This window comes from Mycena indigotica (genome assembly GCF_014461135.1).
Source record: "Mycena indigotica strain 171206Taipei chromosome Unknown Mind.scaff0006, whole genome shotgun sequence".
NCBI classification, from domain to species: Eukaryota; Fungi; Basidiomycota; class Agaricomycetes; order Agaricales; family Mycenaceae; genus Mycena; species Mycena indigotica.
The window spans coordinates 4,163,003-4,187,257 of record NW_023503005.1 but is presented as its reverse complement, the minus strand read 5'-3'; the positions used below and the strand labels follow the sequence as shown (position 1 = coordinate 4,187,257).

The following is a 24,255-nucleotide window of genomic DNA, read 5'->3' as shown; positions in this document are numbered from 1 at the left end:
CGCTCTCCATCGCTTGTGGCAGACAAAAAAACGTGTAGGCGTACTCGAGAGGATCTGGATCGTCGAAAGGCCAGTTACGGATGATGACCATAGAATCTACGCGCTGCATAACCGTACTATGCATCCCAGTCGCTCGCGGGAGCCAGGCGAGGAGATCGAGGTCGCGCGTAGAACTGGGTGTAGTAACATCGACCTTGAGGGGCACTCGAACCAAGGCAGGGTGATCGGCGCCAGTAGGGAATATCATGCCCACAAAGGACCGAGCTGGGGCCTTGGACCTGTAAGGACAAGTGCTCCTAGGGACAGAGAACAGGTTTACCGAGTTAATGCGTTCCACCCTGCGGTTGATGTCGGATATAACCTTGCGAGTGTATAGGGGAATAAGCCTGTTCTCTGCCATGGTCGTGCAAAAGCGATGGATGGAAGCAAACCACTGGACGCCTTTTAAGCTATTCCGCCTGATTTCGGATCGAAGACGCAGGCAAATCTCAGGTCTTAGCGGGAGAAGAAACGATGACGTGTGACCCGTAACGTGACGTGACCCGTAACATGATGTGACAGTACTCGTGCAGTCATTTTCCCTGCCCGCAACTGAGCATATATTCAACTCATATTGTGAGTGTTGATTGAGGGTCAACGTTTGGGATTTCATTTGTCTTTGTACGGAACAGGTTCAAGCATATTATCCTAGCAGTATCGTTGTTGGCCTCGGCCTGTTCTAGCGGAACGTCATAATCGAATTCGACATACAAACCGAGTGCATATCTACCTCAATGGCTGCTTCTTTCGTCGCGGCGTTAATTAACTTGATCTTCTTTGCTCGAATTTGGTAACTCTGTCCGAAGGTCATCTTCACGCGATGAAGCCAAACAAAGAAACCTACGCGCTCAGACCGTATTGCCTCTCCTCCATCTCGAACGGTGTCGAATCGATATAGTTGGCATTCAACTACCACCGTATCCCCAACTTCAATGGGCAGATCGCTCTGACTATTGTAGCGAGAATGGCGATACGACCAAGCGTTTATTGGTGTAAAAATTTCAGGTTCTTCACCAGATCTTTCGACGTCTACGAGGAGGTGAGAGCTGTGTACCCAATTTGTGAACTCCATTTGCTAAGGAATAAAGACAAAACATTCAGAAATATGGACAGGTGCGTGCAACCTCACCTACCAATGCGCGCTCGCCTAACCGGTCTCGGTCTGCTTTCAGAACTTTTTTGAGTGATAGTAGCTGCGACAGCCACAGCTCTTCGAAAGCCGATATATCCCATCCTTTGTCTGACCAACACGGCTTCATGAGAACAACTTGCTGGTTATTGTGTGGCGGGGGACCGCGAGTCAAATCTGCAACTTGTCCTGCGACCACACACGTGTACACGGAGGTTGCGGAGGTCACGCTGTCGATGGATTTGAACGAGCTTTCTCGCGTAGCATTTGCACCGGGAGGGAAAAAATCCACTTCGTAGCGAGCGGAGCCGATGAATCGTTCTGCTTGGTTGTGCATAGCAGAGATGAGGTGTCTAGGTTTCAGGGCGCAATCAGGCGTAAGCCAATGGGTAAAAGTACGTCGAAGGTAATTGTGATCATAGTGCATGAGCTCACAGAGCCATAGGACATGGTCGTAGTGGGACGGCATCAGAGGTGCGCTTTGTCTCACCAGAACTTATTATAAGAGGCCATCCATCGCAGATACTTTCGAAGTTCCTCTCCCCATTCCCAGTCAGATCTTTCCTCGCACGATCGATTCCTCACATATCGTCGATTAGCTGCTTCGGGATGGAAAGCGCCCTTCGAACGCATACCCTTCCCCAAGCTCTCAGTTTACTCTACGACATATGCCAGGTGCCGTACAAAGCGAAGAGGACATGGAAGACCCTGTTGGAATACCTCGAAAAATGCGATGGCGATGTACAGGAACGGATACATCGGGCCGCACAAGCGAAAATCGGTTCCAAGCGAAAGGCGGTGGATCCGATCACCTCCGATGCACGTGCCAAGAAACGCCCACGACTTCGAGACGGCCACGGACAGGATCAAATACCTGCACACCAATCAGCATCCAGAACTGTGCAAGAACTGGTGGACGGACCCTTTCTTGCGATTGCGCCCGAGCACGTGCTTAATGACTGCATAGCAAAGTATGGCCAATCCTCTTACCTGGCCTCTTACCGAGAGGTACTGACAAGGGCACAGTTTTATAGATCATACTGGCAATGCAGCCATGGCCAAAAAGACTTGTATCGTGTGCGCGCGCGGCGTATGTTCGCACGTTCATTTCATACCATGGCCATGGGTGATATACCCAATATTCACATTTTACGACCTACCCATCCTCATCATGGACATTTCCTCGTCGACGGCGCGTTACTACACTCAACTGCTAATCCCGACAGTCTTAACGACGTGTGCAAATCATGCCTAGGCAATCTCACTAAGAGCACGCTACCGAAACTTGCACTCGCAAACAATATGTGGCTTGGCGACGTCCCATTCGAACTTTCCATATTAACTCTTCCCGAACAGCTACTGGTCTCGCTATATTTTCCGGCAGCTTATATCATCAAGATCTACCCCAAAAACGTAAAACCTAGCCAAGACCCAGCAAAACGAGCAGAAGAAACAATTCCAATTGCCAACGAGAAGCTGAGAGGCAATGTATCCACGTTTAGGCTACCGACAAACGAAATAGCACACATGGTGGCCGGGAACAACGTGCCTCGACCCTCCCTCCTCCTAGCCGCCGTGATAGGAGTGACTTTTGTGGGGGTCAACCCGAAGACAATGAATATCATGCCCGGGATTTTCCGGGTACGCCGCCAACGCGTATTCGACGCTGTGATGTGGCTCAAAACGCACAACGCAATCTATGCTGATGTGATTATCTCAGAGGAGAACTTACGATCTCTTCCGGAAGATGGCGTCCCTGAAGAGATATCTCAAAACATAACAGTTTCGGACGACATCGACGCCGTTGGTCGCGAACATGCTGGATATGTACCCACCTCAACAGGCGACCACTCCGATAACGAGGAGGACGGGCAACCAGACTTCACCCAAGACAAGGACACGGAAGACGACGAGAGTGATAATCTCTCGATAGCGCACGAAAGTACGCATAGCTCTGTCGATAACATGGAGGTTGAGCCCATTGGCACTATTCCATTCTCATCTCCGCTCGGTACTCGATACTTATATGATTTCTTGCCATTTTTTTGACGTGTCTCAGTGTCTACTTCTAATCAACGAACAACGACTGACGGTGGGCTCATCCTCATTGATTACGAAGGATTTTCTGACAGAATATCCAGAACCTCAAGTTTTCCCCCTCCAACCACATGGAGTGCTAGATGTTGGGGGCAACAATATCCCTGAGACGACGTTGTTTTCCCATGCAGTGGAAAATGTGGTGCCAGCTCTTTACGCCCAAGACTACGGCGTCCGAAAAGGCAATGCGTTTGTTAACGAATACGCAAGGGTGGATGACAACCGGGAACGCTACGACGGGGGAACCATTGACCCCAACCACTTGCTGGGAGCGTTTCCAATTCTGTTTCCTTATGGTTTAGGAGGCTTTGAGGTTGACCGCCAGCGCAAAGTGACATATGAAGAACATGTGAAATGGGCGCTCCAGTACGAAGACTTCAGGTTCCGAAAACACACCCTATTCGCCTTCCAAGTGTTTGGCGTTCTACTCAAGAGGCAGATTTGCCGCTCGGCCAGCCTGCAAATTGACCATAACCAATTTCTTGCGAATCAGACAGCGATTAAGCAATTGACCCCCAAAGATCTTTTGCGTGCAAGCGAGGAAGAGTCAACAGGGCGAGCTATCTCCAATCCAACGATCAGGCTGCTTCGCAAGCATATAACTACAGTGCGGGCTCGAGTGCAAGGGACGGATGAAAGTAGGGTTGCCATCCGCGCTCAGATTTGGGGCATGACTATCAAGTATAACCCGCCTACTATCTGGATGACGATCAATCTGTCCGACACAAATGATCCAATAGCACAAGTACTTGCTGGACAGGACATTGATCTCGACGATTTTGTGGCCAAAGCAGGTCCCAAATCGACAGTGCGTAGTCAAACAATCGGATTGGACCCGTTCGCCGCTGCCGAATACTTCCATATTGTCATACGCCTTCTTCTGCAAGACATGCTGGGAATAACAGTCGGCGTCCATGGAGCTGTGTCGCGTAAAGAGGGGATATTTGGCAAGTTAAACGGCTATATTGGTACTGTCGAAGCTCAAGCCCGAGGATCGTTGCATTTACATATGCTTCTTTGGCTTCCCGATGCCCCAACATCCGCTATGATGCAAGAGGCGCTGAAAAGTGACGCGTTCAGGCAGAAGATCAAGACTTTTATACGCCACAATATCCGATCAGACATACGAGGCGTAATGATGCCCGCGGAGGCGCGAAAACGAGCGGCCAACAAGGTGTCATACTCGCGACCCGTCGATCCGCGCAAGGAGGGGTACCAGCAAAAAACCTCAGCGGTCGAGGACCACAACGCAGCAGCACTGCAGAGCCATGAATGTTCTATTTACTATTGCCTCAAGTCGACGAAAGGACGTGTCGCGTGTAAGCGCGGCTACCCATGGCCCACGTATCCTGATGACTGGGTTGACGCAGACGGTCGATGGGGAGCTAAAAGACGGTTCCCTTTTCTCAACCCATGGAACCCGCCTATTTTCAGTGTCACTCGTTCCAATATGGACATCAAATTGCTGACGAACGCTTGCGAGACAAAAGATATAGCCTTCTATATAACGTTATATATTGCCAAGAAACAAGTCCAAGCAGCAAACGCGTCTGCAGTACTCGCCCGGAGCCGGGCCTTTGTCCGAGATGAAGATTCCACTACTCCAGTTCAAAATGCAAACCGCCCTAACAATACCCGTATCAAGCGGAGGCGAAATCCAAGCACTCAACCTTCGACTACTAGAGCAATGTGCGAATACACTTAGCAGGCAATACGAGTTAAGCGGGCCTGAGGTAATGAGTTATTTGATGGGGTGGGGGGACAGATACATGTCGCATACCTTTGTCAAGTTATACTGGGACTCGATCACAGCCAACTTGCACAGGCGATTTCCTTATTTAAAGACAAGGTAAGAACTAACCTCACTGAGTTGCGATGCCAGCTGAATTTTATACTCCAGCGCAGATTATAACGCGGGCGCGTCCCAGGTAAGATGCACGCTCTAGCAGGCAAAACAATGCTGATTATCGAGTTCTACATAGGCCGGAACTATTATACTCGAAAACGGCGAATTCACACTACAAGATCAGCTGGGTCAATACGCGGACAGGGGGGAAAAGCTGGAAGACATGAACATGTATGAATTCTTTCTGCGCACGTACCACGTGTCGTCTGCAAAAGGCACGTCAAGCGAGCAAGATGCGGACGACACGGAAGATGCGAACCGCATCGGGAGACCCCCGAATCAGCGGGTACCTTACACAGATGCCTCGGGTCGCGCAGGTTTACGAGTATTGCGAGGTACAAACCAAGAAACCGCGCTCCATTTGGTCGGAAGATGGCTACCTAAAGTTAACGACATCAACCAAGAGAATTATGCGGCACAGGTTTTGCTACTGCTCAAGCCGTGGAGGACTTTAGACGATCTCCAGGGCACCTACCACTCCTTCGCTGACGCCAAGACCGCATTCTTGCATACTGCTCCCCCAGAACACGGGCAAATCGTTGAAAATATACAGTACTACCACGATAGTTCGGCTCAAGCCCGTCATTCGAAAGATTCCACAGAAGACCCAGAGACAACTGAAGATATCGAACATAACCAAGACACGCCTCAGGCTGCCGAGGATTTCTCACTATTCAACACTCTGTCCCAGGCAGACATTGAAGAAGCGCGACGCACACAGATTTCTGAATTGGACCAAAAGTATGGATTGGACGGTTTGGCGGTGGCAGAACGGGCCGGTATATTCGCAAACCTAAGTCCAACTAACCCTGCTCATCGCCTCCCGTTGGCTGTCAACGCAACTGAAGAGGAGATGCTCGTTCTAAAAGACTGGGAAGCAAAGGTGGCGTCGATCACCCGGTCTCATAAGCAACCTTTGAGTCGCCCACGAGGAGTGAGAGTTAACGATGACGGTGGAATTGAGCATGTGGACCACACCGATTCGGATAATAACAATTCAACTCCAACACAGAGCGATCCGAACGGTGGTGTCGAACGTCTTATCGGTGACGATGACCGACGACGGACCAACGACCAGCAACACGCACTCGATATCCTTAATCGCGAGCAACGCCGTGCTCATAACATTATCGAGCGCCATCTTCGACATACTCTCAATGGCGTTAATCAAGACCAGTTGTTAATGATAGTACAAGGAGAGGGTGGAACGGGGAAGACGGTTCTCCTTAATGCAGTCAGTCATACGTTCGACTTCCTGCAATGCCCCGCGCTGCTGGCGAAAACAGGTACCACAGGGATATCAGCGAGTCTAATCGAAGGACAAACGCTACATCAATGGGCGGGTATACCTGTCAGGTTTTCAGAGAAAGAAAATTGGCTCACAGGTAAGCAACTGACTATCCGTTTCCATGCTCACTAAACTTCCCTACAGGAAGCAGCAAGAAGATCTCGGACCGCCGAACGCAGAAAATTGGGCCAGTGCGGTACCTTGTAATCGACGAATTTTCGATGCTCACCAAGACGACTCTGGCTCAACTGTCACACATTCTAGGGCATGTAAAGTCAGCAACAGGCGACGCACCGCCCTCCAGGCCGTTTGGAAATGTGAATGTCATTCTGTTCGGAGACCCCCATCAATTCCCGCCAGTCGGTAACCCCGCAGGCGCTCTGTACGACACCAGGACAGGCGTCAGCCTACTTGCGCAGCTCGGGTTAGCGTTTTATCGGCAATTCAAGACTGTGGTAACTCTCACTGAACAAAAACGAGTGCAAGACCCACAATGGAACATGTTCCTCAAGCGCCTACGCCACGGCAATTGTACTGAGAGCGATATGGCGATGCTGCGCACTTTGCTCGTAACAGATTGTAAGATACCGACAGATTGGCAATCCTCCCCTTGGAAAGACGCCGTACTCGTGACACCCCGCCACTCATGCAGGATTCTCTGGAACTCAGCATCTTTGACTCGGCACGAAAACTTGAGTGGGCAACGCGTATACATCGTAAACGCAGAGGACACTGCGACCAGGACACGAAGGGCGTTGACGATGCACGAACGCGTGATCGTGGCAGGTATGAACGACAAAAGAACGGGTAAACTGCAAGATCGGGTTGAAATCGCTATCGGAATGCGCGCTATGGTCCTGTGGAACATAGCCACGGAAGCCGATCTCGCCAACGGAACGCGCAGCACAATCACCGACCTACGGCTTGATCCCCGTGAACTGCCAGACATCCACACCGATTCAAAGGGGCGATATATTCTTCATTTCCCCCCCGCCCGTTATATTTATTAAAGTGGACCACTTTACTTTCCCCCCTTTCGAAGGCCTACCTCCGGGAGTGCTGCCGATCAACCCTACAGCTTGCTCTTTCTCGATTTCTACTTCTCCGTCGGATAAGGTCACAATCCGGCGTCGACAATACGCGCTAACTCCCGGATATGCCTTCACGGACTACAAGTCACAGGGTCAAACTATACCTTATGTAGTAGTTGACCTACAGAACCCACCCCGTGGAGGCCTAACTCCTTTCAACGCTTACGTCGCTCTTTCTCGGAGCCGTGGGCGAGACTCTATCAGGATACTCCGAGGATTTGATCCGAAATTATTTACCACACATCCTTCGGAAGCGTTGCGGGAGGAAGATCTGCGCCTCGACAAGCTTACGCGTCAAACTCGAGAGGAATTCCCTCTGACGTAAAAAGAGCCACGCGTGCGCCCGAACCAGACTATGTGTACACAGCACAGGTGGGGAAAAAGAGGCAAATTAGGCAAAATCTTCGGCAACCTTCTCAAACGAAGCGCTTTATCCGAATAGTATTCGCCTCAGTACCTACTCGTGTATGTTGCAACGTTGTGTGAATGACGATAATTTGGTAGCCGCACATTGTGGCAGGTGCACTCGTTCCCGCAGAGTTGTTGATTCCTCACTCTCTCTGAAACAGAGAAGATTTGATTTCAACTATTTCCGCACCGACGTTGTTTCCGCGCAATCGGTGAACTCTCCCATGATCTCCATTGGTTCGCCACCCTATCGTCATCTGAGACAACTTGGGTGCCTAGGTGACATGAACGTGATTATCGGGCCGTTTGGGCCTAGGTGACATGAACGTGACTATCGGGCCGTTTGGGCCTGGCACAACATCATGAACATGAAGAGATTGTCCGCTGATCGGAAAGGTGCGGACATCGGGGGGGAAACTCTGTAAATTTCTCACCATAGGGCGTGGCATCTATTTGGAGATTGTAACCTTCGTCCAAGGTCCATGGCGAGTATGGCTTGCAAAACAGATTCCGTTGATTTGCTTCCAATGCCGTCCCGTGTAGCATTCTATGCTATTTAGGCAGCAATGCAAGCGCGGGCAAGGGCACGCCTCCTCCGACGAGAAACATGGACACAGTCACCTTCATCCCCTCTGATCATATTCGGTGCCACCACTGTGGGAAGGATAAACCTCCTCACAGCTGTGCTGCATGTGGAATTTGTCGCTATTGCAACAAAGACTGCCAGACAAAAAACTGGTCTCGCCACAAGAAACACTGTCGTCAACTCCAGACTAAGCCGACCGTGACAGGAGATCCGGCCACAGCGAACATCCTCCAATTTTTCTTGGAATACGTAGAAGACTGGCGTGCGGCCCTTGGTTTATGGGCACTGTTTGCTGCCAACTTCGCCAACCGTTCTCAAAACTTTCTAGAGTCTCATTTGTGAGTTATGGCATATGCGAAGAACAAAGAACTCGTTTTTGACTCCGAATCAGCTTTGCCACTGCTCTGACCTCCAATCCGGCTCACGCTTCTCAAAGGGAAAAATTGCGCCAGGCAGTCTTTGTGGTAATTTCTCCCCTCCATCATCCGGGAAAAAAAACTGAGTCCAGACAGGTGGAAAGGACGGGATTTTTTTCCGATGCTTCCGTGCAGCAAGTCTTAACCGCTCAAGTTATGCCCGGCGAAACAGAAGAACAGCAAGTTACATTTCTTACAGAATTTCTGTCAGGGTTCGGGTCGGGCCAACGGGCCCTATACGGCCCATCGGGCCCTGACCACCCTTAGAGCCCTAGGGCTTGACAAGCCCTCATATATTCACAAGCTCAAAGCACTGAGCAACAACACTAATATCCTAACGGATCGCGCTTTAGTCAGCCATCAAGCCATCATGACCCGCCATCAGGGATCATGATGCGCCGCCGGACGCCCTTGACAGCGGGCCCAATCGGCCCAGACAACCACAGGGATCAGGAGGGAGCTCCTCACTGTTGCATTGCCAAACACTCCTTAGTGTCGACTTTGGCATGGCTCCTTTCCAGAGGAATGGTCCCTGGGCTCCTAGCGGAGCGACCAGGGACGACCAGGGACATCCCCTGCTCCATTCTGATCGACCCTCAGCGGGCCCGATCGGCCCCTAGCGCCCACAGTATATAAAGACTACAGTATTACTCCTGTACCTTAGGTTTAGCATTGAAGTCTCTTCCTTTAAACCCTACTCCGGCCTGGTCCCCTAGAGCGGGGTTGCTGCAACCATACCCCGGGAAAGGGGCGTCTAGACGACTTCCAACACCCAGGCTAGCTTGCCTCATTGACCTGAGCCCTTGGTTGGGCTGGACAGCTCAGGCTCTTGTCTCTTATGTTCATCCTTGTCCTAGCCACTTCTTCCTGCTCTCTGGCCTCAAGCTCTGGGTTCCCCTGGTACGGGGCGATGGGAGGGTGCGGGCCCGATCGGGCCCGCATGTCACGCGTCACACCGGGCCGTTGCGCGGCCTCCAGAAGCCCCAGCAGCTCACTCCTCCAGTTTAGGAGATGCGTCACCCCTTGGACTGGCAAGCCTCCTCAAGCGCTCCAGGGGTCTCGGGCCCGCAACCCCTGTTGCGGGGCGACGCCCCGACCCCCTGAACCGTCGGGCGTGACCGCGTGACGTCACGCCCCGCCCGAACGGCTTGTTCGACTGGCTAAGGCTATGTCTTGCCCTATGCCTTGGGCACTGATAGGGCTTCTCCTGGGCAGCACTCTTCGACTATGGACTTGTTCCCTTCAGCAGGGGTAGGACACTCTAGGCGACCACTTGTATCCTGTGACGCCGCTGTCATACGACGTGACAGCGGGGCGTCCCGAGTCGCCCCGAGTCGTCCCTACCCTGCTCTCTATTGCAGCGGCACCACCTGCCCTGCCTGGTTGCCAACCACCCGCTCATGGGGGGTTGAACCCTCTTTCCCACACTTGTCAGACTGGCAGGAGACCGTCACGTGGGCCCGGGCCGGCCCTGTTCCTGACAGAATGCTAAACCTCCTTTACTGTCCTTCTTTCAAGTGTGGGGCGCTCTCTGGAAAGCTCAAGTTCTTGGAGCATCCTTTCTGTGCTGAACGACCACTCTATGTGTCGGCACTTCGTCCAATGGGTTGAGGAGTCATCCCTTTTGTCTTGAAACTCCTGGGAGCCAACAAGTCTTGCTCCATTCGTCCTATGGGTTGAGGAGTCCGCCCCTTCGCGTTAAAACTCCTGGGAACAGGTCAAAACCTGCTCCACTCGTCCACTCCGGTTAAGGAGTTTTCTATACCTTCTGCGCCTAACGACAAGACGAAACGACCCGATTCGAACCTTTGATCACCGACAACGACAAGGGACCGAATTAACGGGCCCTTTCGGTTCAAATCTACCCCGCTCGCCATACTCGCGGGCCCGACAATCCGTCTGTTTTGTTCTTGGTGTGCGTTCTTAGGAGACCTTGCGCGGCCCGACTCGAAGTCTGGCCTGTCAATCCACGGGCCCGATGACCCGTTGGTCCGAACACAAACCTTTGTTTCTTTCGCCCCTACTTGGCAAATTCTTTCCCTATACCCTCTTCTTTCGAATTCTCGTACCCTGGCGCCGAGGAGCCATAGTGGTAATATTTAGGCTAAAACCAGTAGGTACAGCTAGGGAACCCATTGCCTACAGGATTAGCCCTACCTAGGCAGCCCTTTACTGGCCTCTGTTAGGGCCAAATGTGATGCTTTGTAACATGTGTGACATGTGTGACACTTTTTCAAAAATAAATTATTATTCTTTATCTGGTATCCTAGCACCTGTGGCAATGCACCTATCTAGATAATGATTTTATTGTGGAACCATTTTTGATTGCCATCAGTACTTTTGATGGCTATCTCATGATACATCATTTTGTCCTAATTAGGAAAGTTGTTGATACAGGCCTTCCTAACTATATACCGGATCATCGGCCTGAAGAAAAGGAGTTAAAAGTATCATATTACATAATTATTAAATTATATGTATCATATAATCATTTAGTCCATCATATAATCATTTATTCTATCATTGATATTATTGATTCAATAGCCTAAATCACTAGGTACAGCTAGCCCTAGGTGGAAATAACTGTGTAGGCAAGCACCTGTTTAGCTGTACATAGGCCTTTAGCCTAAAACTTACAGCTACGGGTGCGCCGAGGTAAGGAATATCGGCTCCCCCAGATGTCGACTTCTGGGCCGCAACTTCTGTCTGCCATGGGGCGTCCACTCCAGTGAACGGCGCTTGAGGCACGGGAAACGTTGAGTCCGTCCCAACCTCTATAGCAGCCAAGGAGAGTGGAAAACCACTCTGGGAGCGCTGGGGGAAGAAGCAGACCCAGGCTCTTTTCACTAGCAAGAGACCCGTCCCATGTGCCCGAAACGTGACCCATTTCCCAACCGTGGGAAATTTCGTTCAAAGGTGCTGGCCTTCAACCAGACAAACCCAAAACCGTGCGAATTGATGTTCAAACCCTCATACGACTAAGATGATGGGATCGATGACCTGAATCGGCCCGATTCGGCCCACATCGGCCCGAATTGGCCTGACGGGCCCCGACGAACTGACGGGCCAAATCTGCATATACGAAAAAACAACGATGACCCCTGGAACGGGGTGGCTGCACACTGGCAGCAAAAAACCGGGGACAATAACACCCCAAAACTGGAGGCTGGACAGAGGGATGGCTAGGTGTCGTCATAGCGACCCCATCGCCTCTGGGCTTCGACTGGCAACGAGATTGAACATTGCATATGCGCGGACGCACTGGACCGGACCGGGCTGAAACTACGCAAACAGGAGAAGCTACGAAAGGTCTAAAAACGCGCAGCCAATGCTCAGCATGTAATTGGAAGCCAGTGTTCGGAAAATGTGAACAACCAAACACCCCGAGAAACCGGGGCGACCAAGCCACGCCGACTCGAGATGAGTCGTTCCAAGGGAGGGGGTGATGTCATGGATAAGACCCAGCCTGTCCGCTCCGATGCTGGTGTCGGGCCATTGCGGGCCCGCAACACGCAGCACGTGACGACAGGGAACATGCGCCCCAGTAGGAGGAACGCACACGTGGGAAGCACGTGACCGAGAACGACGCGTCGAGCCGTCGCCGAGCCCAACTCGACACAAGGCGATAGGGGAGGAGTGCTAGGAGGTTAGGAGTAGCGCCTGGCCCGCAAGGGATGTCCAATCGTCCCCTCTGCGGCTAGGAACGGGAGAAATGGGGGAGACTCAGAAGCGTCTGGATGTCCGATCATCCCTTGCAAAGGCGCGCCTGGGGAAACAGGCGATGGGGAGGAGTGCTGGGAGGTTAGGCGCAGCGCCTGGACCGGATGGGGTGTACGACCACCTCCGCTTCGGCCAGGAACGGGGAACGGGGGAGACCCAGGAGAGCGTCAGGATGTCTGATCATCCTTTGGGAGGACGCGACTGGGGCCTGGACGCGAGAGAGGAATCGACTAAGCCCTTCGACGAGAAGGCATCTACATGCGAATGACGAAATTTTTTTTTCTCAACAAATCGGAATCGAATACGGAAATCGGACGATAAAACTCGGGACGAGTTTCGCCTAGTGGGGGGGTGATGTCAGGGTTCGGGTCGGGCCAACGGGCCCTATACGGCCCATCGGGCCCTCACCACCCTTAGAGCCCTAGGGCTTGACAAGCCCTCATATATTCACAAGCTCAAAGCACTGAGCAACAACACTAATATCCTAACGGATCGCGCTTTAGTCAGCCATCAAGCCATCATGACCCGCCATCAGGGATCATGATGCGCCGCCGGACGCCCTTGACAGCGGGCCCAATCGGCCCAGACAACCACAGGGATCAGGAGGGAGCTCCTCACTGTTGCATTGCCAAACACTCCTTAGTGTCGACTTTGGCATGGCTCCTTTCCAGAGGAATGGTCCCTGGGCTCCTAGCGGAGCGACCAGGGACGACCAGGGACATCCCCTGCTCCATTCTGATCGACCCTCAGCGGGCCCGATCGGCCCCTAGCGCCCACAGTATATAAAGACTACAGTATTACTCCTGTACCTTAGGTTTAGCATTGAAGTCTCTTCCTTTAAACCCTACTCCGGCCTGGTCCCCTAGAGCGGGGTTGCTGCAACCATACCCCGGGAAAGGGGCGTCTAGACGACTTCCAACACCCAGGCTAGCTTGCCTCATTGACCTGAGCCCTTGGTTGGGCTGGACAGCTCAGGCTCTTGTCTCTTATGTTCATCCTTGTCCTAGCCACTTCTTCCTGCTCTCTGGCCTCAAGCTCTGGGTTCCCCTGGTACGGGGCGATGGGAGGGTGCGGGCCCGATCGGGCCCGCATGTCACGCGTCACACCGGGCCGTTGCGCGGCCTCCAGAAGCCCCAGCAGCTCACTCCTCCAGTTTAGGAGATGCGTCACCCCTTGGACTGGCAAGCCTCCTCAAGCGCTCCAGGGGTCTCGGGCCCGCAACCCCTGTTGCGGGGCGACGCCCCGCGACCCCCTGAACCGTCGGGCGTGACCGCGTGACGTCACGCCCCGCCCGAACGGCTTGTTCGACTGGCTAAGGCTATGTCTTGCCCTATGCCTTGGGCACTGATAGGGCTTCTCCTGGGCAGCACTCTTCGACTATGGACTTGTTCCCTTCAGCAGGGGTAGGACACTCTAGGCGACCACTTGTATCCTGTGACGCCGCTGTCATACGACGTGACAGCGGGGCGTCCCGAGTCGCCCCGAGTCGTCCCCTACCCTGCTCTCTATTGCAGCGGCACCACCTGCCCTGCCTGGTTGCCAACCACCCGCTCATGGGGGGTTGAACCCTCTTTCCCACACTTGTCAGACTGGCAGGAGACCGTCACGTGGGCCCGGGCCGGCCCTGTTCCTGACAATTTCGCGCCCTTGAGAAGGGATCCCGCACCTTACGAGTCGTGGTATCGTCCCAAGTCGCATGCACTATGTTCACCATTCCCCTCGACCGCGTGCTCCCAGAACCAATGGCACATTGGTTGAACGACCCGGCAATCTGTACCTTTTTCAATCTGGTCTACGAAAAAGAGTTCAAATCCGCATTCGCCCTCGGCGACGGTGCGTGAATGTACACTTCTCATTCAAAGACACACTAATTTTCAAACTCAGTTAATCTGGCCCAAACTCGCGCTAGTGAACTGTATATATTCACACTTACAGGACGTGTCGTCGATTTAGATAAAGCCAACGCAGATGAACTGGAGGAAGTGGATTGATTATATATCAACTTGAAATGTGACATCTGTAACCACCAATCACACTTGCTAACTGAACCGTGAAACATCCACGCGTTGGTGTCCTCGCCTATTAGTCGCTGCTCGACTCTTCCTTACCTCCCAGCTATTCGGTTACGCACCCTGCCACTCTGCCGAAGCATTCATGCTTCTTGCGCATCTCCTCTAGGATGCATGTAACGGACTCGCTGACCTACTTGGGCGACAATCTACATGCAAAAGTCACCAATATAGAACAATTTCCATGGATACGACTCAACCATTCGCATGCGTGCATCCCAGCCGGAGACTTAGTTCTGAAAGTCGACGAAGAACTATGGCACGCCAAAAGCACACCTACAGAACAACACCAATTCTGCGCTTCCTCCCATTACACCCTTACTACTGCCACCTTCGCTCTTCATTGCGTCCCTTTCCAAAAGGACGTACCTTACTCCCCAGCCGAACTATCATCGACTGAGATGAGCATCTGGGAAAATATAGACATGCACTGTCTCACCGACGTTCCATGGTGTACAGATATTCCCATGCTCGTAGCGGGTAACAGGGTTGCATTTCGAGGGGTCGGGACGGTGCAGCGGATTCATAACGAACACCGACTGCACAGTGGGTTGCTGGGTGCGCATAGCGATGAACGGCCGACCTATAGATGCAATGTCACCGACTCTGCTAACAGATCTCATGGCACCGATAACCGATGCCGATGACCAAGTTCTGGTACCCAGAGAATTGCTAAAACCACATTTTATTACAGGAGCTGTCGCTATCGAACTGGGCTACCGAGTCGTCATACTTGACGGTCCTCACAGATTCAGCTATGGTTATGTGACGCGAGTGCTCCGCTCAGAACTTCCGACAATCCTCACTCTAATGTCAAACTACACGTTAATATCCAATGTGGCAATGCGGAGCGTATGCTTGTTATTTCTTCCCGGGGACGTAGTACGTATAATCCACGGACACTACATGGGACAAGAAGGAGTTGTACTGAGAACATTTAATTTGAAACCTCTAAGGAACGCTCACAACCAGTTTCCGGGAGGCGGACTTCAGATCAGACTGGTGAGCAGTCCTAGACAATGTTTACTACGCTTAACACAAGCTTAGGATACTATGCATGCTCAGGTACAAAGCCAACGACCTGCTGCAGTAATTAACATTTCATTCTAGGTATCTATTCCATCTCAATTCGCAATATTTAAGAACGTGCCCGCTCCCAGTCATCGCGGTCAACGCCAGACAACTATCTCCGAAACTCATTGGCTGACCCGAGTCGATTTCACGAACAAGAGACTGGACGTGAAGATTAAACCTATGGAGCGAGGTAGAGTGTCTCAAGCGCTACAAGCAGCCATAGGTCAAGAAGGATATATTGAACCAAACAGACCATTTGATAGAACGGATCTGCGGCTTCATATCATTGTTGTACTTGACAGCAACGCCTCCAAGCAGAAAGTCATGATGGAATGGCTCGACCCAATCCACGATATTCACCCAGAACCTCTCAACCTAGCCATACAACAACGAAAATATCGCCTAAGCCGCGTCGTAGTTATTGGACCGGATACGAGCGGAGGAGAGCAATTCCTGGGTCACTACGGATTGGTCGCCGACACGGAGACGAAGGAAGTGGTGGAAGTCACCATCGTGACGGAAGAAGGTCGTGCCATCCGACAAACGCGATTCCACACGACACACTTGTGTCGTTCCACGAACGCCAAAGGAGTTACAACTCGGCCAACCCTGCCCAATGCACTACAAACTCCTCGCAAGGTTTCGGAGGGAATTCCAGAATACCCACGCCGGTCCGCCACCTCCCGCTGAGTACTTATGCTGTACAACGCTACAATACATCACCATATCTTCCGAGTAGCGGAACAAGATGTTCTCGTCCCGCCACTGACCTATCTCCCCCCGAAAGGAAACAGGCGCCCGAAAGAAAGTACAAAAGCAACTTTCCGAACCCTTAAAATGGTCACGCTTACTGATATGGCTATCTCTAGTCAACCAGCAACCACCACACTGACGCACAATGACAGACAGGGTATTTCCAATATACTTTGAGGCGACTGAGCAACTGACCTTCGATAGTCTACTAGTCTTTCGTCGTCGACGAAATGTCCCATTTGTCCATCCACCGAGGCGCCTATGAGACGCGAAGACCTAGAAATGGTACAGCAATATCCCAACGTATCAGGGACCGCTCATTAACAAAACACACTCTCTGTAGCACATCCGCAATTTCCATTTCTCCTGTTCGACATGTAAGCCGCGCGCGATTTTCAGGACTCAGACGGCACTAGACGACCACTACCGAGGGAAACAATTCCACCCCAATTGCATCAAATGTGGCCGCGGATTCCCCAATAAAACCGCCGTAGATGAGGTTGGTGGCGAATGATTACCATGCATATGACCTCGTGTTGACAATTCTTCTCCATAGCACTACACGGCAAACCATCCCAAGACCATGTGCGAGTGCGGGATGAAAATTTACTCGGAGGACGCTCAAGAACATTGCATGGCATCTCCTCTCCATCCCAAGTGCGACTTCTGCGAAAAGGCATTCACCAACCAGGCTGCGCATACGGAGGTCTGTGCACGACCACCGTTTCTTGCATTGATAATTACCTATACTAGCACTGCGCGTCCTCTCACGCCGAGTTCTTCTGTTCCAGATGCCGACTGCAGCTTTTCTCTGAAGATCAGTTGCAAATGCACTGGGACGATAGTGTTTTACACCCGTCATGCAAGCAATGCAACGTAGGGTTTGAGGACATCATTAAGTTCAATGCAGTTAGTCACTCTTTTATGTTGACATATGTAGCGTCTGACCTGAATTATAGCACTGCAGTAACACTCATTCCCCGAGGCTCAGCCCCGTTCCACCACCAATTAAACCCATATTACCATTTATTGCCAATGAGCCAAAGAAGCTATCTACGGACAGCAACATCGCCAATCTACCACTTCCCAGAACCCCTTCTGCGGAAATATGGTACTCTACAAAGGTACTATCTCCCATGCACCTTGCAACGCAAACCTGCATAAACGCGACACAGAACTACAGCACTTCGACCCCACAGCGAACACCTGGAAAGGCAGCCGAAGGAAATCCCATGGTACGTCCAATAGCCCATATCGTCTATAGTCTCGCTTTATACCTCTAAGATACCTCCCACCATCACACCACCCAAACGCTCGCCACAGCGCCCGGCAACAGCGCAATCGTTCGATATGCAAGCGACTGTACTCCCACCCATATTTCCCCACGCACATAACTAAATAGTTACAGGCAAATACCTTCCACCATGCACTACCCTTCAAATTTTTAAGTAGCACGGCTCACCACAACACGCAGCGTCCCCGAGCGACGAGCTATCCCGCAACTACCCATCGGTCCAACGAACTTTAATATGCGAGATGGCAATCTCAATACGGTTCAAAAGGAAACACCTAAACCCCAGCACTCAAACGTGGATCCCCATCACTTCATCCGCGCCATTCCCGCAGAAGCACCAAGGTCAGGACCAGTCGGAATGATGTTTAAGAAGCTCACCACTGAACAACAGGTTTCAGCGCGTTATAAGCTGTCCATCCTGCAATACATCTTTAACTCTGCTGCGTGTTCCTGTCAAAGAATATTAATAAACACGGAGGTTTCCTTTAAGGAGGAAGGGGGGTCGGAGGGGGCTCTAACGGTGTTTTCTTTGGAAGTGGAGAGGAAGGCAAGGGAAATCGGTGAAATGTATACACGGCGACGACCGGCGATGACTAAGACTTGTTTACACTTATTTGCAAATCACAGAATCAAAAATCGTTTCCACTTCTGAGGACCTTGACTAACAAGGGGTCGCCAGCTGCGCGGGCGCCGCCACCTTGCTTTGCTTTGGCGTTGGCATTGACAAGGTAAAGAATGTGTATTCAGCTCAGTTAAAGAACGTGTAGTCGTCGGAGGGTATACAAAAAGAGCCGACCCGTTGGAAAGAACGTCACCCTCAGACCGCCATCAATCTACCCTCGATCGTTTCGGAGCGGGATCTTCGTCTCCGTCCACAGATGCCCCCTCCAGCGATTCGCTTCTTGCGCGCATTTTTCCTTTCGCCTTAGCAGACTTACCTATCCCGCGGTCAACCATCGAATTCAAAGTCCAGCAGAAAACCTTACCAGATCCGGGAGCCCAACCATTCAGGTCGTACGAACGACTTGGCGGGTTCCTACTAATCGGAGTCGGAGTCCAGACCGGATTCGAGGACTCTATTTTTGCTGGTCATCAACGACGAAACCTCCACACGCGAGACGTACCATACGCATACGGACTCCAACGTTGACCACCATCTCCCGAGAAGCGTTCCATTTCGAAAGGAGCACCCAAACCGTCTGCCAGCGATCCTACAGCCCGCGCACTAGTCCTGGACGCTGCCCGCGAAGGGGTGCTCGGCAGTCGCCCAACGAACGGTGAGCTTGGTCGATCAATCATGAGAGGCATCAGGATTCGAGGATCGACAGTAGTCCCCACCGGAGCAGGCGTGGGAGCGGTACGCGCAGTAACCCAAGACGGGGTTTCGGGCTGACCAGGCACATGACCGCGGGGCTCTTCTTGCACCCCTGGAGATCCGTCGACCACGGTGTTCGCTGCTCCTGCAACACTTTGCGCTACAGGACCGGCGAGGGACAACGACACAGGCGGTGCGATGCCAGACCCTGACCCACGACCTGCCGCGGGATCCACCGTCCCTTGCGACGCGATGGAGGCAGCAGCAGACGACGCACGGGTTCCCAGGCCCCCGGATCCCGTCGAGGCTGCGCTACCGCTGCCCCCGGCGACCCCAGCGGGTGAGGAATGCACCACGATTGGCGTCGCTTCGACCCGGCTCCGGCGCTGGATCAGCCTCACTGCGACGATTGAAGCTAAGGAAGATTTAGCACAATGGCTTCTGTACAATCATCCCGTACCGCTGAAGGAGCCAAAGGATTTTCCATCCTTGTCCTTTAGAGGGTAGTGTCGCAGGGAGAATTGAACTTCCACCACGCAGCCAGGCAAAGTGCGCAAGACCGCATCGCGTTCCCCGCCCCTTAGAACGACTCCTTCTTCATCCATAATGGTCGGAGGTGAGAGATCTCGTAAGGCAGCCAGACGATCGAACCTCTCCCTAAACTCATCCGGAACCCACCAGCCAGCAGGATCCTCTATCTCCGTGTCAGTGATCTTAACCCAGCCGCCGAGTTGAACCTGACACACCTCCAGCGTCAGATTTCTCGCTGTCGAAAACCAACCGCGTGAAGCGCATCGCGGTAACACCGTTGTCCGAAGTAACCCAATGACGAGGGTTCTTGGAATGAAATGCCTGCAACTTTTGGACCAGCGACATGTAGGTGGGCCAATCCGCCGCAAACTCAGTGCCACCTATACGATATCAGTTATCAGCACCAGCGGACGGAACCATACACCCACTAGCAGCTTCAATTTGCATCCCGAACTTCGCCTTGTCGAGACTCCCGTGGGACTCTCTATAACTGCCCACCCCCGTCATATTGTACGAGGCGTTAGTCACGACGCCGACGACACTGAACGTGAGAGTTTGTTTGTTTACCGTTAACGTCCAAACGCCAACGCGTCTGTCCCACTTGGCAGCATCCGGGCACGAAGGCGAGCCCAAGTAACACTCCACGGCAGCCAAGTCGGCACGAGATAGAGGCATGGAAGGTAGAGGACGATAACAAACTCTACGGTCGACAAACTTGTCCTCGCTACTTAAATACTCCACCTCCCTTATGTCCACATAACTAAGCAACCACCGGCTGGTAGCAATAGAGCCGTGTGACTGCAGTTGCAGTCAAAGACCATTCCTATCACGATGTCAGGACCCACACAAAGTCGATCGGGATACGTACCAAACCCCACATGATGTGCCCTTCGGTAGTTTGCCAAGCGGGCATCTCGTCGCGACTCATTTTCACATCGCAAGACAAGAACCCGCCTTCCTTGAGGATCTCCAAAGGGCGTGACGTGGTGATCAACTCTCGCTCGAGCTCCGAAGGAGGCGCGGCCCACGTTATCGGCACCGGTATCGCACATAGACTGAACTGTGGCGTCGTTGATCCATAAGAACACACTGCCGTCGAAACCCACGCCAGGTGGCTGACTCCAGTGCACCGTGTTATCGCTGGGCTAGGCAGATTCAGTATAACAGCCACCGGGACTGCATAGACCCACCCTCTCGATCGCAGACTCCACATGAGTGATCGTACCCAATGCATCCACACAGGAGAGAAACAAAGCCCGAGTCAAGGGCCGGCTAACCGAAGGGCAACCCAACGCGATACGCTGCGACGGTATTTGTAAGCCGGATCTTCACGGAGATAAGCGTACCAATCGACCATCGTCCATTGCGCCCACACCCTGAATAATACCCATCACGGTCGCGATCTGCTCGCTCCCATCATCCACGCGGAGAAACCGTCGCCTATATCCATGAGGCCCCTTAGCCTCGAGAGGGCCCAGATAGAATTCAGAGTTAAGAGTAAGCTTATCGACAGTCGGGGGAGCCATGAAGCAGTTGGCCATTACCAGTGTGTTTAAGTACAAAAATACCAAGGGGCGATACAAAGGAGCTACAATCGGGTCGTTGGATGATCGGTTGTTCCCTTGAACAACGGATTCGCCGACCACCACCTAGATCAGGTTGGAAATTGTGTAAACCACAGGCACAGAACAAGGACTTACAAATGCACCGCCGAGCGAACTGTTTCAGCCATATCTAGCGAAACATCGCACGGCTCCACCGATCCCAGGGGCCGCAATAGGATCAATACATCACCCCGAATGTCCGCCTGGCAGGGGCACTCCTCGTCGTGAATTAACAAGTTAGGTTCCCCTGTCCCATCTCCTGTTTCAAAGAAGGCGACAGCCTCGAACGTATTCTGGGCTGGCAAAGGAATCCGATGAACTAACGGGTTAACGAAGACAACTCCGCCGCACACAGAACTCGTCGGCTGAAAGAGAGAGAAGTCGTGCGAGTCTCGCGCTCGATATGTGAACCACAGTGAAGTGCGCAGATCGTCCAACGAACGGAAGTCGTTCGCGTGAAACACGTGATCATCTAATGGCACGGGGACCTCCAGAGGAGCGGTTGCGTTGACGGCGAAAAGCAACGCTGAGTATAAGCGCTTGAAGGGCTGCAATGGCACAACGTAAGTGGAGATCATAAGGTGAAGAGGGAACTAACCGGGGCCCTTCGACGCACCTGCGCCGCTCGCATTCGCAGGATTGAGTCCCTCCCAGTCGGCCCGCATCCTGAAAGCCCGAGCAGCTCTGCGTCATTCGCCTCGGGCCGGAATGAAGCCAAAGGGAAATTGAACGTAGGGCAATCGACATTGAGGCAGAGAGCCAGGACCCACGATAGACCACAATCGCTGCCAGAGAAACGGTCCCCAGCGTCCCTCGCAATTGGATCGAAACTGGTCATAGCCCGACCGAAGGTGAAGGTTGCAATACCGCGTCCGTGACGAAACCGGCGCGCCTCTCCGATACACCGTACCAGAGAAACGCCAGGGACTGTTACGTTCTCCTGTAGTGGCCCTCGCACCCGCAGTCCCCGCAAGCGCAAACTCTGCCTGGTGGCTACACGGTCGTAGTCGGGATTGCCATGGCCGATGCGGCCATCCTTCCAAACCGCGCGATGCATCTTCCAGAGCTCGGGATACACGAACACCATCGTGGTGCTTGAGATGATTGACATACTAGCCGTAGTTTCGCTACCCAGCAGCGTACGATAGACATGACCGTCGTTTGTCACCGTCAACGTAATGCGACGCCAATTGGGCGCGAAGAAGATGGTCGTGCTGTTATACCACTGCGAGGGTGCAGGGTACGCCGAAATCGGGAAGGCACTTGCGTCGGGCGCATTCGAGCGGCAGTACCATGGGGATATGAGAAGCAATAGTCCTCGAAGTATACTTCAACTTGTCGAAAACGTCTACGACGGCTGCGGCTTGACCGGTGGCAGCTAGTAGATTAAGATCGACAGGCTGGCGACCTGGGCGCGCGAAAGCCACATAAGGAATCACCGAACCCACGACGCCGCCAGCAGAAGCGTTAAGCGCAGACCATAGATCACCGTGCACCTCAGCCGGTACAAATCTGTCCAGGGCGCCTGCCAATCGACTTTCAATGGTATACGCCGACTGAGCCCGACACCCTGGCTGAGCGTGGGCGTAAGCTATGATGTCGAAGACGTCTAGGTGAGACAATACGAGGTTCACGGTCTCGAGCGCGAGGGACTCCATAATGGGACGGACGTTCAAGCAGGTTGGGACATTGCTACGTAACTCGTAATATAAGTCAAGATCTCCGTACCGAAGTATCTGCAAAGGCCATTGAGACACACCCCTCCCAACCGCCAACGAATGTTACGCTCCATACCGATAGACAGAGCAGGGGCTTCCAGATCGAACGTTGTGATCCCAACTCCCTTACCCCTTTTTAAATGCCGCCAAAGCCGAGGACATTCAACGCCACAACGGCGCGTGAAAGCGCGATTTGTTTTCAGGACCACAATCGGTATGTTGGGGCTGGAAATTCGATCCGAATCAGAGTCATCAAACCATTCTTGGCGGCCTGCAGACGCCCAACCGGGCAGCGCGCTCCCGTCAGCGGTCAACTTAGGGTAGAAAGATAGGATTCTTCCCGGGACCAATAGATTCATGTCCGAGGTCAGGGGAGAAGCGAATACGGCCGGCAAGACGGACACAGACAGGGTCTCTACCAACACGATAGTTCTGCCCTGTGGAGCCGTTAGGGAGATCAGTACGCACGGCCGTTGACTCACACGGCGTTTCAAAATTCGACAGCCCAAGGCGATGCCTTCCAATCGCGCCATAGGAGAGTCGTACGCATATTCGCGATAACCGAGTTGGCGGACCAACCATTTCATCCACCCCGCGGAGAACGCCCCCGGCACCAGCACATGAGCGGTTGAAAACCGGACCGCCGAGTCCCGTGTCTGAGGCTGCGACACCAGCCACAAGGGCAGGCTTCCATAGAGTGCGGAACCCGTTAAAGATGCCAGCCGACTGAATTCCGCATAGCCGGAATCCAAGGTACCAATATCGTCGATCGTCGAAGCAAAAAAACGGTTGAGATGCTCTTCCACTCGCTGTTTGAGCCATAGCCGCGTCATGGAGCCCAACCGACGGTCCACCGCGAGCCACGATGCGACATCACTCCAGAGGCAATAGGCGTAGACCAGGCGCAGGAGTTCGTAGGCGTTGATGGGCATATTATTATCGACTACGTCCCTACATGCAGTTCCTTAAAAACCCACCAGCATCGTCCGGTCGCGCCCGATCACAGGACCAGAGACCGCGCTGTGCCTGCATTAGCAACGATCGAATTGATTGTTAAGACACGCACTATTTCACCAACTCGATAGCCAAGGGCACGTCGGCCTCTGACATGTCATCAATGCCATTGGTGCCGGTTGCCGCGCGAGCCACGAGAATATTTCCCCTCCACTTGTCCACAGAAGGGACCAAAGCAGCCACGGTGTCGTTATAGTTATGAA

At 52.7% G+C, this 24,255-nt stretch overlaps 1 protein-coding gene across 1 annotated transcript; it reads left to right on the top strand.

Annotated features, from left to right (window-relative positions):
* Positions 1 to 1,777: 1,777 nt before the first annotated feature.
* MIND_00774100 (ATP-dependent DNA helicase) lies at positions 1,778 to 6,109 on the top strand (the record flags this gene model as incomplete). The annotated part of the gene is made up of 7 exons (XM_037364430.1): positions 1,778 to 3,179; positions 3,228 to 3,260; positions 3,310 to 3,903; positions 4,201 to 4,954; positions 5,166 to 5,193; positions 5,248 to 6,054; positions 6,104 to 6,109. 7 exons carry the CDS (start codon positions 1,778 to 1,780, stop codon positions 6,107 to 6,109), a joined length of 3,624 nt encoding a protein of 1,207 aa, XP_037220074.1.
* Positions 6,110 to 24,255: the final 18,146 nt, after the last annotated feature.